The following is a 13,931-nucleotide window of genomic DNA, read 5'->3' as shown; positions in this document are numbered from 1 at the left end:
TGATAATAAAATATACAGGTTATAGTTTCCATCCACTTTTCTCAGACATTTACTCTGATTTCTTGAAGAACACCCATAAACAAAGAAATGTTCCCCTCAAATTTATGTGTTTATTTCTGAGAATGTATTTGCAGAAGAAAAATGTATATGCTCAAAAATTTATTGAAGGTGCCCATGTAAAAGATACATAATCCATGTTTGGCTTCAGGCTGTAACTAGTAATAGGATTTTTGAAATACTGGCTTAAAATTATTCAGATCTACTACCACATTTTTCTGCTACTGGTAGAAAAATCTAAGGATGCTCAGGCACTACCCTAGGGGGGAAAAAACCCAATTCTGTAATCTGCATTGAAGAGCACAGTGAAATAACCAGCTTCTCCTCTACCATAAGGCACTCTTCTCCACTGTCAGCTTCTGAGTTCCCAAAGGTCTGCACAGAAACACTAACCCTGGAGATTAGCAGGTAATAAGATTATGTGTGTGGGCACAGTGAGTAATGGGGAGAAACAAGTACATGTGTTTAAGAATCTGTATCATAATCTGGCAAAGCTGTAGTAGGATACAGAGCTGAAAGTAGTCTAGTGTTAGTTGGCTCTAAGAGAAAAAGGAGGAAGAAACAGAAAATTTGATTTGGAGAAAGCTGGGAGAAAACTAGGCCTATCAGAAAAGCCCCTTGATCAATTTTCCCCAGTATTTCATCTCCAACAGCAGCAGTAGATTTTTAGGAAGAACATGTGAACCCACTCCTTTGGGGCTCACCTTCCTCATACTTAAACATGACCCACACTGTGTTAAGGATACTAAAACAGGGATCCCTGTCCATTCCCATTAGCAGGTGTTAATGATCCTACTCTTGAATGTGTCTCATCTTTGAAACTCCTGACACTACCCAGAAAATTTCCGGTGACAACAAATCCCAGGAGCTGACGACCTGCTCTTTTTTTAACTATACCTTTTCTTGCTGCTATAAATCTTGCTCTTATGCTGCTCCCTGGATTTAGTACTCCAGGTTATGATGCACAACAGCTGGTAATGAAGTCATCCAGTATCTTCACACTGGCTTTTTATTTGTTGCTGCTGCTGCTGCACACTGAAAACACCACACTTACTAATATGATTTGTAATTATCATGTCTTAAAGTAGTAAGAAACAAATTATTCTCCCCCTTTGATTATAGCAATAACTGCAAGTTAAGGCATATTTGAACATGCCTGATCAAAAACTCATTTAAAGCATTATCTTGACTGATAACAACAAGGACCTCAGAACTGTCATGAAGAACCAGCCTAGCCACACTTCAATCTTGAAATGAGATGGCAGAAAGAATACACATCAAACACTTACATCCTACAATTCTGTTACCATATATTTGAACTCAAATAACTTCCCCCCAGTACTCTGACTTAGAAGGATTAAAATGGAGTCTTCTCTTTTAACACAGATTTAGTTTAATACACAGCTGCAGGCTCCAGTGTTAAGCAGGAAGATTACTGGATTAGTATTTTGCAATTGATTTTTAAGGAAACGAGGCAATTTAGAAAATAAGTTTTGCTAATTACTCCAATCAGGTGAACTATGAAGACTGAAAGAACGATTGAAAGATGTTGGTAACATACAATTTTTGTTATGTACTTTTAATTAATATCCATACCTATTATTTAGTAGAATATTTGAACATTTGATATCTCTGTGCAAAAAGTTCTTCTTGTGGCAATAGGCCAAGCCCTCCATCAGCTGTCTCATAAAAGACTTAATATGATTTTCATTAAAATGAACCAAACCAGATTCCAGCAGTCCCATCAAGTCATGGTCCATATATTCAAATACCAGGTAAAATGCACCTACAAAAAGAAAGGGAAAGGGTAGGAGAAACACAGACTGAAAAACTGATTTGTCAGCAGTCCAAAGCAATGCTGTTGCCTACTTTTTAAAATCAGATGCATTTTTCATACAACCGTTTAGATTTTCTGCAGTATTTATAGCTGTATCTCATGTCCAGTGAAATATAGTACAAAATTTTATAGTACAGAAATTTTAATAAATTGCTGCTGCATATAAGCGATTATACTAGCCAAACATTTGTGAAAAGCAAAATAATGTTCCCACATGGTGCTTTAGTCTAGATAAACATGTGCTCTCCCTACAGCCTTCAAGCTCCATCCATTTTATTTCAAGAAAAATTAAGTGTGGTAATATTATCTACGTAAAGTTTGGAAAGAAATCTAGAAACAAAATTGGTACAAGCATTATTGTGCACTATTATTCATCGTCATGATTCAGTGATTAATGTTTTTAAAGATTTATAAGCAACTGGGTCACAAATAAGCTTGCCTTTCTCAGACTAAAAATACCTGTAAAACAGGATGAAATGAGAAAGCAGAACTAACCTACTAGTAACAGCAGCTCTGCAAAGACATACTTCATATTTTAAGTTGCCACATGCATACATTAAGCACAAGAGAACCTGTTCTTATCTCACATCAACCTGTATAATTCTACCAATAAAGCTATTAAAGCAAAGGCTCTTTGATACATACAAGCATTCTTAAAGAGGCAAAGTGCTGAGTAATTCAGAAGTAGCAATAATCAATTTCCAACACAACCATTCCCAGTACAATCTACTTTTTAGTACTTCATTCTTTCCCTTCTTCACCTTAGGACACACAGAACAGTACAGCCCCTGCAGAGCAAAGGAAGCAATGCAGAAACCACATTCAAGTGGGTCTGTCTACCTTGCATTTCCAAAACCTCCTTAAATCTACCACTACAAATAGCTTCTGCCCAACAAGAACTCATTACACATTCTTGTTCCTAAAAAACAGTCAAAGAAATAATGAGAAATTAGCTTGACAGAAGCTGTACACATACGTGGACGCATTCTAAAGAACTGACTCCTTTTCTTGTTTAGTAGCTGAAAAGGGTAAAAAAGAATGCTAGGTCCATCTGCTATTGAGGAAAAGGATTACTCATACCGTAAGTGTTAAACTTGTAAAAACAATCAGCATACATTAGCTAAAGCACAGGTCATTGCATAAGACATTCAAGAGTTCATTGTTTTTGACTTGGGTACTTTTGTCCTGTTGTGTATTATACAGAGGAAGCAAAAAACTCATTATAAAATAGCCCTGCTGCTGTGTACAGGGGGGATGAAACAGGAGGCGAATCAAGCAGTTAGTTACAACACAATCCCACCCATCACTTCACAAGGAGAGAGGGAAGTATTAAGAGCTATGAACAATCAAAATTCTGCTGTGTTGCTATTTGCATAACTGAGTTCACTGATCAAGTTCACCAGTTCAACACAGAAAAGCATGGAGGCTCCTAATCCTGGTCTTTCCAAATTGGATAGCTGGCAATCTGCTGTTACATCTTCAATGATGACTGAAGTATAAACCATGACATATTTTAAAATGCCTCGAAACAAAACACCTGATATTAGTGCTGCAGTGTCAGAATAACCTAGATATGCCCTTCAGAGGATGTCAGTTCAATGAAACTGAATGAACACCAGCGTATCTTGGTACTTTCTTTCTCTGGAGTGCAAGAGAAAGTTAAGTCTGTCATGGCAGCTGGTTGTATGTGTGCATATTACAAGGAGAAAGATTGACTGTAGAACTGTTTAGTGAGGACAGCTGAATGGAGACCTCTTGTTTATATGCAAAGCAGGATCCATGCTTTGAGCAATTTCCTGCTCTGTCACTAACTCCCAAGATTTTATCATTGTTATTTATAGCCAGCAATCAAAATCAGTACCCTCATGCAAGAGGGAAAGCTGACAACAGTGAAGATTCATAAACAAAGTAGAGTAGTACTTGCGAGGTGATATCTAATTATTTACATTCTCTGCAACTCTTATCGTTATGTTATTCCACCTGATAATTTCAAATCTTCATCATTTTTCATCACATTGGGGGATTTGATCCTCCATAAAAGGGAAAGCAGCTAGTCATTCAGAAAGGAGGACACAGTCATGGAAGACAGCACAAATTAACTATGCAAAGGCAGAAGCGTGCTTACTACAGCTTAGTCTGAGCTCAAGCACACTCCAGTTCTATCAAAACAAATGCCACACAAATATCCATTTCTCAAAAAAGGAAAATATAACAGAAAAAATAGTAGTTTCTTCTTTTATGAGGGCAAAACATTATGTAACTTGGAGGTTACATTTTAAAATTATGTTTTGCTTGATGCTAGCTTTGCCCAGTCCTCATTTTGGGAAACAGTATCATAAAAACACCCAAAGCCCCTTCATAGCGAAGTGCATGCAATTCAAATGAACTCAGAATTATTTACTTGACTTTAAAGTTCCTCATCTTACTGCTGTTGTGTTGAAGACCTGCACTTCCCCCCTGTGGGGTGGGAGAAAGCCTACAGTCCATTTCCATACACTGCAACAATGCACTGACAGAGGGGCTGTGTTCTGGGTGGCCTGGCCCATTTCCTCTGCCAACACCACAAAGCTCATCTACTTTCCTTCAGCTACTGAGATAATCAGAAATCTTAATGTCACTATGTGTTGACAGAGCAGCAGCTGGAACAGCTGAACAGCAGAAACACTGCCTATTTCTGAATATGGGATAAGAGAGAGCAGCTGAATCTACTAGGGAGATACACAATAAATAAAAGATTCACATGGATGGAAATAATCCTCACCTTACTCCTTCTGATTGCACTTGGAAAAATGCACCTTTCTGAACATTTTGTCAGTTCAGACTGATGGGGTTCAGCAAGTGAGGTACCAAATTAAAATAATTAAAGGATTAACACATCTCTTCCTCTTGGTCATATGTTTCAGGTCATGGAGCTCTAAGAGAAGCAGTTTTCTTAACATGAAATGAGCTCAAGTATAATGCAGTAAAGGTCTGCATACAAGAGAGGTAACAAAACATGGAACTACTGATCTGAAATAAACAGTGGATTTTCCAAGGCCAAAAAATCCTAACAAAACATACTTTGCATTTTTGTGACACATGCAGGCTCTGGATTTCTTTTGACTGCCTTCAAATCACACAGATCCAGCAAAACAGGACACCATTTGTTCCTAAAGATACAAGTGCTTCAAACTGGGAGTGGAGGGTGGTAGTGCAGGGGAGAATGTTCCAAAAGCCTCCATAGATGATGACTTCTAAGCAAGTATTTTCCAAATGTGATTCATAGGAAAGACGTTCAGTGTTTCTCAAAATACCTGATTAGATAGAAATCTGAGGAGCCAGGAGACCAGAAATGTCTTATCACATGCAAATTTAAATTCAATTATAGTATAAATGTGTTACAATAGTATCTTGAAATACACAAATGCTTTAAAGAAACCCCAGTATCCCTGCCTCGTTCAGTGCACAGTATGTACAACAGTGAGTTGTGAAACAGGTTATCAACATTTTTTCTGCACTCAGTTTTCAAAATGAGACTCCATCAGATTTTCATTCTGCTAGTAAGCCTCCTCCAACTTCTACGCAATACATAAATTATTCTTACCTTTTACTGATTAAATATAATTAGATTACATTTACTACTCTATTTCCTTAACATCTCTCTTCTAGTACTCATGATATACTATTCCAAGAGTTTTAAACAGGATTTTACTAACCAAAACTTGAAAACTAAAGAAGAAATTGTCCACCAATTCCTTTAAGTTCCTTACACTTAAATTCCTTAAAGGTCCTTCAATAGACATTCATCTTTTCTTTCAACTCAGGTTTCATTTAATCTATTCTTTAATTTCCAGAACAACAAATATAGCCATAACTACTGAATAAATCACCCTAAGACTAAACATTGCTACTATACTATTTTTATTTTTTTTTACATTTTCACCCAATATTAAATTTCTATTTAATGACAATGTTATTCTCCCCTTTCAAGTTCAATTGCATTTTCCTCTTGATGGATCTCCATATATGTTCTGAAATAGGGATACAAGCAAAGGGCATACAGAAGTCCTGGGAGTAAATACTCTCCTTGTTTCCTCACATAATACAGGGAAATAAGAAAAAAACCCACCAAAACAACTAAACCACAGCCAAAATCTTAAAGCAGACAAACAAAAATCTTTGATTAATAATCAGAGATTTTTCTCATTTTGACACAGAGCAAGTTGAAAAGCTACACAATTAGGTCTCCACTCATTCCAGACCAAAGCCCAGTACACCACACACAAACAGGAAGCACCACACAAGTCATCACACTATTCCAGATAACTTAGCTCTAGCATGAAAACTATTTGGGTAAGTTTCTATCTGTCATTTTCAGAGCAGCAGGGTGAGCTGTAGAACATTAGAAGTTTCTGAAATTCAAATCTCTGCTTTCATTCAACTTCCTAGGAAACACAGACAAAACTAGCTACCATGTAACATTGACTATGTGACTACCCTCACAGACTCCTTCCAAGCCACAAGATTTCAGAATAAGTGCTCCTTGAAGGCTGTGAGAAAGAAACCTGCCAGTCTCATTGCAATGTACTGCACAGTCAGTGTCCATCCTGTACTACAGTACAATCAAATACCAATAATGTCAATACCAACTTCATACCTAAAAAAAGTTTGCTAAATTGTACTGCAAATCAATTCAAAATTTGATTTAAAGTAAACTTAGATCTTAAAATTAATTACAGAAACACACATACATAAACAGGTAATTCACAGACACACACACAAACACCAGGAAAGAACCCCTAAGCTGCAATGTTAACCAGATCTTTTATTATTGATCTCCATGCCAAGTTTTACATCCTCCCTCAGGCTAGCAAAAACACCTATCCCAGTCAAAAGGAGGAAGAGATGTCAGGCAGTACACTTACTGTGTTTATATTCACAGCAACAAAAGCTAAGTCAGGCATTTTCCATTTGTTTAGTAAAAAGAGATCACGTCAATCCCATAGCTACACTTCTGAGTACTTGGAAACATCTCCCAGCTGTTAGAGGCAACTGAGAACTGAAAAACCATCTTTTGCCCAAAGTAAAAAGATATACACTAGTGTCATATAAATGATACACTCACAAAGGGAAAGAACCAAAACTGTGAACAGCCCAAAGTAAGAAGGGCATTTTCCTAATAATTCATTTTATAACTTATAAGGTGGCTCAATACACAAAAGATGGAATACAACCTCAAAGTCACCAGTTCCCATCATTAAGTTTGGGTGTTCACTTATCTCCCTCTGAATGATAGCCAGGTGAGAAAAGCCTACAGAAGAAACATATAAAATGGATACTCCTTATGGCCACACACAACATATATCTTTTATCTGTCAGGATTGTGCCTGAGAACCAAGATGTTACATTACTAATTACTAATCAGTAATGCCATTCACCAACTTTATCATCAAGCACATCTCATACATAATGAAGACTGCAAAGTGAAAAACTTCTGATCATCAGTATACAGACCCTTGTATCACCCACTCTGCTTTGTATATGCCCAATTTATACAAACAATTATGCTGCCTTAAGGTTCTAATTTCCACTGATGGAGGGGCATGCAAAATTACAAAATTTGTAACACACTGCTCCAATGTGTTACATTTCTTTTTCTAATGGTTACTAAAGAAAGAATAAACCCAAAACTATCTATCAAAGCTGTTCACATCTTTAAATTTATAGTTCAAGCTGGCCGGGATAAAACACAGATATAATTTCTTCCATTTTATTTGAAAATAAAAAGATGCTGAAAATATTGAGACAGGCTTTAACATGGGGAACCAGTAATCCTCTCTCTTCCAGACTTGAGTGTGTCATTTAAAAATACATAATGCAGCTCAAAATATCAGGACAAAGTTGTACATGCCAAGCTATTGCTGGCTTGCAGTCCAATGTTACTATCTTAAAAAGTATCCTTAAATCAAGTAAAGTGGGCCCAACACTTCCATTATTGTCAGAAAACTGAATGTACTGACATCCAACCAAAAAAAAAAACTCCGCATTGCCTTAAGTGAAAAAGCAGATGAGTACTATGTCAGAATATAATACACATCCTTAGAAACAAAATTACCTACATTCATGCTAACTAAAAAAACATGCGATAGCAAAAATGTTCTCATTTCCTGCTCTAAGTGGGACAGCAGCAAGGTTTTCCAAGTCATATTTCAAAGCTATGGTAAACATGTAACATACATTAAGCATAAGCATGTTCATCATATAGACAAAACACCCTGCTTTTACTGTAAGCTCTGCCTGTTTTAAGATACCACTACCACTTTTCTAATGGATCCTTGTTAAGCTGCCTACTTTTGCATTTGCAACAGTTTACTGTGAAAATGACCAAACTTCCTCCCCCTTGCATTCATTCCCTGCACAGACTACAATTTGGCCACAGCTCAGCTAGAAATCTCTATCTCACAATGAGCTACTCATTAGAGAAATACAGAATACAGTGCCTGAAAAAAACCACAACTTCCATCTTTTCACAGAGAAGTATTAACAGCAGTCTCATTATCCTTCTAATGTTTTCAAGAAACTATCAGAACTTACTCAACTATCAGAAATTAATTCTACTCTAGCATCTCCAGAGAAGCTCCTGCCTTTGTAAATTTCCAGAAAATATACTTTTAATATGCCGCTAAATAAGAACAAGAAATTAAATTAGAAGTAGTATCAAAAGCACAAATACAGACTTGGACAAAAAAAAAAAAAAATTGAAATTAATGAGACACAGTTTGAAGTACAAAAAAAAATACTATTCAATTGCAAACATGGCACTAAACAGAAAGAAAGAAAATTCATTAATGAGTCATTATGTATTAAGTCAAGACTTAGTGTGGTCTCATTAGCCAAGTAGGTTAGACCTAATTAAAACAGTGCAAGATTCATATACAAAGACTAAACTGGCTGTTGCAGACTGTCAGGATTTTTGAGTGGGGCCTGACCACTGAACCTGCACAACTCTCAAGAAACTCTTGCTAGATACTTCCCACTTTTAAGCATGTCAGTGCTGTATATGCTTCAAGGTATTACAGTCTCTAAAGATGCTGTGAAAAAAAAAATCCAAATCCCTGCTTCATATTTACCTCCTGAATCATCATATCACCTGGTGTTTCAGCTGGCCATGCAGTACATACAGCATTTTCTACATGAACTGCTGCTGCGCATGCTATGTAGAGACTCAGGGAGGGACAGCAGGGAAGAAAACAGGTACCACATTCCACTCTCCTAAGCCAAACTATGTAACAAATTGCCCACAGGACACTAAAATACTCCAAAATCATAGGTTTCCAACACTTAGACCTAAAATGAAATGCCTTCAGTGGCAAAATACCATTCCAATATCAAACGTACCAAGCCACAACACTGCATGATTTTCACTCTGTTTGCTTGAATCTCTAGACTAAGGAGATTGAAGCAAATTCAAACAAGACTGACTTAAAGCTGAAGGAACCGAGTAGAAGTCTGCATGCCTTCTCTTTGAGGGAAAAACACTATGACTATACAAGTCTTGCTTTTCATTCTTTTATTTTACTCTTCTTCTAGCCCACAAAACACGCATGCTTAATCATAAAAAAGTATCTGAAGAACAATTCAAATAAAACCAAGGCATAAAATGAAAAACATCTCTTCAGCATTCAGCCTACTATGCTCTAAATGGTATGAGAAAGTACTAAAAAACTAAAAGGTTAAAAAACACTCACAATTAAGAGCTTCCTATTATTGCTGGCCTCCCTAATCCATGAGTGTCAAGGAGTCAAACATCTGTTCCTCTACAGCAAAACCACAATCAAGCAATGCATTTTTCATCCCACAAAATATTTGCAGAAAATGTTTCTATAAGCAAAATGCATAGCTGAGTTAAATAAACAACTTCTCATAGTATTTAAATCAAAATTAAAATCCCTCATCAAGCATCACAATTTGCAAACGTATTTTTTAACGAAGTGTAACTTCAAATCCAGCATAGCAGACTATCACATTAAGAACAGGTGCAGAAAGAGCAAGCCCTGTTAGCATACATACCTTTGTCCTTCTTGAAGTCCAAAGCATCTTCCTTATCCGTCACTATTTCCTTCATGTTGATAATGCTTTGATGATTAAGCTGTCTAAGAATCTTAATCTCTCGAATAGCTGTGATTGGAAACCCTTCCTTTTCATTATCCAGGCGTACTTTCTTCAGTGCTACCATTTCCCCTAAGAGAAAATTTAAATAAAACCCATTAAGATTAGCAACCATACCATGGGATTTGGTATTGATTTGTATATGTTTGTTTTTTAACAACAAACATGATGCTTGTATCAAGCACTGTGCTGAACAGAAATCAGTACCATGTACAGAAGCAAAACTACAAATGAGAATTTTCAGCTGCACACTGTAAGCGCTGTTCTTCTTTGTCCTGCACAACTCACTCACATATCGTGACATTCCACACCATGTCTACCAGTAAAGAGTGATTATCTGCAGCAGCTTTAGAGACACAGGCCTGTGACTGCTCTGGATTTCTTAATACTGCATCACCACTGATCAGAATGTATATATCTAGCCAGAAATACTACGTAGTTCAAGATATGAGGCAGATGACTAAAGAGTTCTCAAATTCATCAGTATACTTTCTACAAGCACAAGTGGCACTGCCATTTTTACAGCGAGGACATTTTCCCTTACTATTTTACTGCAGGGCGGGTTGGATCAAACTGGATTCTACAAAATGGCAGGAATACGATCGACTCATGATGGAGGATGTCTACAGACCATAGATGCTAGTTCAATTGTTTTGTTCTTGGAAGTTTACTGCGGTATATGGGATGTTTACTAACAGCCCAGATGTCTTTGTTAGTTCTAAAAGTACCTATCCTACACTAACTTACACAATTCACTCACAAGAGATTGTATCCCAGCACACCACCCCATCCACCTGCTCTGAAAGCCCACGACACAGCTTCTTCTATGGTATCTCAAAGGCCTTAATGCCACTCTCCACACAGGTTTTGAATCCAAAGCTAATAGATCTGCTTGCTGTACCTGTACGAATGCCTTCAATGCAGAAAGCAACAACTTCTAGGGGAGGTTAAGAGACAACTGTGAAACACAAATAACTTCAAGTTTGCCAAAAAGGCAATATGGTTATGGCAGGATTAAAACGCAAATGTGCAAATAAGAGAACTTCAGGAGATCCTAACAATCTTTGCAAAGGTTCTCAAGGTATAGGTAAAAATCTAGTTCAACTAGAATCTAGTTCAAAACTGAGACCAGGACAGGCAAAGAATGAAGAAGGATTTATAATTACTCTGCTTATTCTTCTAGCAATCAGAAAGAAGGAACTGAGGCTGGTATGTGGTCCTATGGGATTCAGTTACTGATGAAGTAGAAAATGGTCCAGCACTCAAAGCACGCACAAATAAGCCAGAAGGGCAAGCAATCATGGAAAGAACTACTAACTGAACACAAAATAATCATACAGCATATATAGAGAATCTGGATAATCTATTTAGAAGTAGTGACAATACTATGTATCATATTGGTGACTGCTCACTCATTTCAAAAATAGTTTAACATGAAATTAAAAAATAATGTCACTGTTGTAAAGTCAATTATATTGCAAGAATGTCCCATGTGCAACTCTTCAGGGCTGTGTTGCACAGAAGCAGATTCTCCTCCTACTATATGAACTATTGACTACTGGAGTACAAAAAACCGTGACCAAGTTTTATGCATAGCTTCTTTCACAGTTACATCCCTTTACAAACTTCATTACAGTTTGCCAACCTGTCTAGTGTGACATTTAGCTCCCACATGATATTTATCCTCTCTTCTTTACTAGTTTAACTTGATACAGAGTATGAAAACTTAAAAAATAAGAATTAGAATTTAAGACTACTCGGCTTGTTTTCAGCCACAGCTTTATAGATAAATGATTTTCCAATGCAACAAACCGTAACTTCTGATTTAGACAAATGCTAGACCTAAAACTGAACACACCAACAACTAAAAAATTCCCAAACATAAGAGGGCAGAATACCACAAATTTTACTCAATATAAAACAAAAACCACAAACACCCTGTTCATTTAAATTGTAGGATTACATTTACTTATTTTGAACTCACCTGTATCTTTATCTCTGGCTTTGTAAACTTGCCCATAAGTGCCTTCACCAATAATACCAATGATATCAAATTTATCCACACAGCGCTTTCCCCAGTCTATTTCTTTTTCTTTCGTTTCACCATGTCGTGGTCCACATATTCTAGAAAGCAACAGATATTTTTAAGAATACAGCTAGTATATCTAGGCATTGTCTTAACTTTGAAGACATCCTCAACACTGAGACATTATTAGTTAACTGTCTTATTACTATTAAGTGGCAATAAACCATGCTGTTTGAGTCAAGCCACATTAACATTAAAAATGTCAAAAAGCAGAACTCTTTGGACAAGAACATATTTTAAAGAAACTATTATTATTTCTACTTGCTTGATAAGCTTTAAAAACCGTTTGATAAACATACTTTGGTCTTCTCTTGCTATGTAACTGAACTGCTGGTTTCTTTTCTTCAGGACTTTTGGGTACCTCAGCTCCTCCAGGCAACTCAGGTGGAAGTGGCAAGTCTGCAAGCAGATGACGAAGTTTCTTCTCCGTTTCTTTAACCGTCTTCACTGAAACATTCTCTCTCAAACTATTAAAAAAACCCATCATTTTGCTAAGTTGAATAATTAGTTGAAGATAGATTAACATAAAAGCAAAAAAAATTTTTTTTTTTAAAAACAAACACATTCTAGACTGTCAATACACCAACACTTGTAATCTGTGCTCTTAAAATTTGCAGGACTTGGATAAATGACTCACAAATAGCTCTTTGGCAGATTCACAGTTAACCACCACATTCTACACAACTGTAAAATCAGACCTTTCTGGTGAAAGCTAAGGTCAGATGACACAGGGAGCCTTACCAGGCCAGACTTCTTCTGCCACATAAGCTTCTTTCCAAGCTTATGGTCTAGACTATTGAAAATATTTAGAGCTCAGGTGCTGCCAGACATCAGAAGTACAGTGGTAAAATTCCTACTATGACTTTTCATATAAGAGACAAGATCTGACTAACCCAGCTCTCCCTAAAATTGGTCTCCACAGATAATGAGCATCACACTTACATTAACACTGCAGGGCATTAAGAGGCTGTCCACATCACCTAATTTACAAATTCTAATTGCATACATCTGCTGAAACACTCCAGATTCAGCACATTTCTAGTAATCAGCATGCATATCAAGTGGGGGAAAAAAAAATCAGATGAAAAAATGATAATGATTTTCTGACACGGGTTACTGATATCTGACTGATTTTTAACCAACCATAATTAGATAAGAGATACTGTCCATCTCTGTCTTGAGAAAAATCTCTAAACACATATACAGCATCTTTTAACAATTACAAAATTATCTTAGAAATGCTCTTTCCATTCTAATAGGGAATCATAACTGCTGCAGGGTTTTTTTTTAAATACATGGCTCCATTTTACCAGAACTTCTTTTAGTTTAGCTGGATTTGTTCAGTTACTGCATATCCAGTAATTTTAAAGCCATGACCATCTCTAAACTTCATGTAATCACATAATTGCTTCTCCCCTACAGGACTCTCACTCTTAACTTCCATCACTGTATCAATAAAATTTAAGTCAAGCTTTGAGTGAACGTTTTCTAAGTTAGCGGCATTTGCCAAATTGCATGATTCATCCTTCTCTGTGACAGTTCTTCTACAACTTCTTACCTGCTTAGTTTCACAGACGAAGCAGGAGCTTCTCTAAATGGAAATATATTTCCAACTCCCATAATAGAGAATGTATAAATTTTTTCTTACTTTTCTTGCAATGAGTAATCCTTATATATTCAAATAAAGCATTCCAGTGTTTTGCATATGTCTATATTTCTCTGTGAAAACTGAACACTTTTACATCTTTTACCATTTCCTAAACTGCCACAGCCCCATTTTCAAGAAGCATCACAAGGAAGCAC

General features: G+C 36.6%; 1 protein-coding gene across 5 annotated transcripts in view; it reads right to left on the bottom strand.

Annotated features, from left to right (window-relative positions):
* Window positions 1-13,931, bottom strand: part of CDK13 (cyclin dependent kinase 13) — a 46,930-nt gene that overhangs the window by 19,348 nt on the left and 13,651 nt on the right. For all 5 annotated transcript variants that reach the window (XM_014258680.2, XM_088067440.1, XM_088067466.1 and 2 more), the window contains exons 3-6: window positions 12,428-12,595; window positions 12,027-12,166; window positions 9,944-10,114; window positions 1,654-1,843 (exon numbers count right to left, since the gene is read on the bottom strand). In XM_014258680.2, the coding sequence (XP_014114155.2) occupies window positions 1,654-1,843; window positions 9,944-10,114; window positions 12,027-12,166; window positions 12,428-12,595 (669 nt within the window). The remainder of the gene's footprint in view (window positions 1-1,653; window positions 1,844-9,943; window positions 10,115-12,026; window positions 12,167-12,427; window positions 12,596-13,931) is intronic.

This window comes from Pseudopodoces humilis, chromosome 1 (assembly GCF_049639895.1).
Source record: "Pseudopodoces humilis isolate 2021_Gansu_Grassland_sample_001 chromosome 1, ASM4963989v1, whole genome shotgun sequence".
Lineage (NCBI taxonomy): Eukaryota > Metazoa > Chordata > Aves > Passeriformes > Paridae > Pseudopodoces > Pseudopodoces humilis.
Note: the sequence above shows the minus strand (reverse complement) of the source record. Positions and strands in the feature narration are given on the sequence as shown.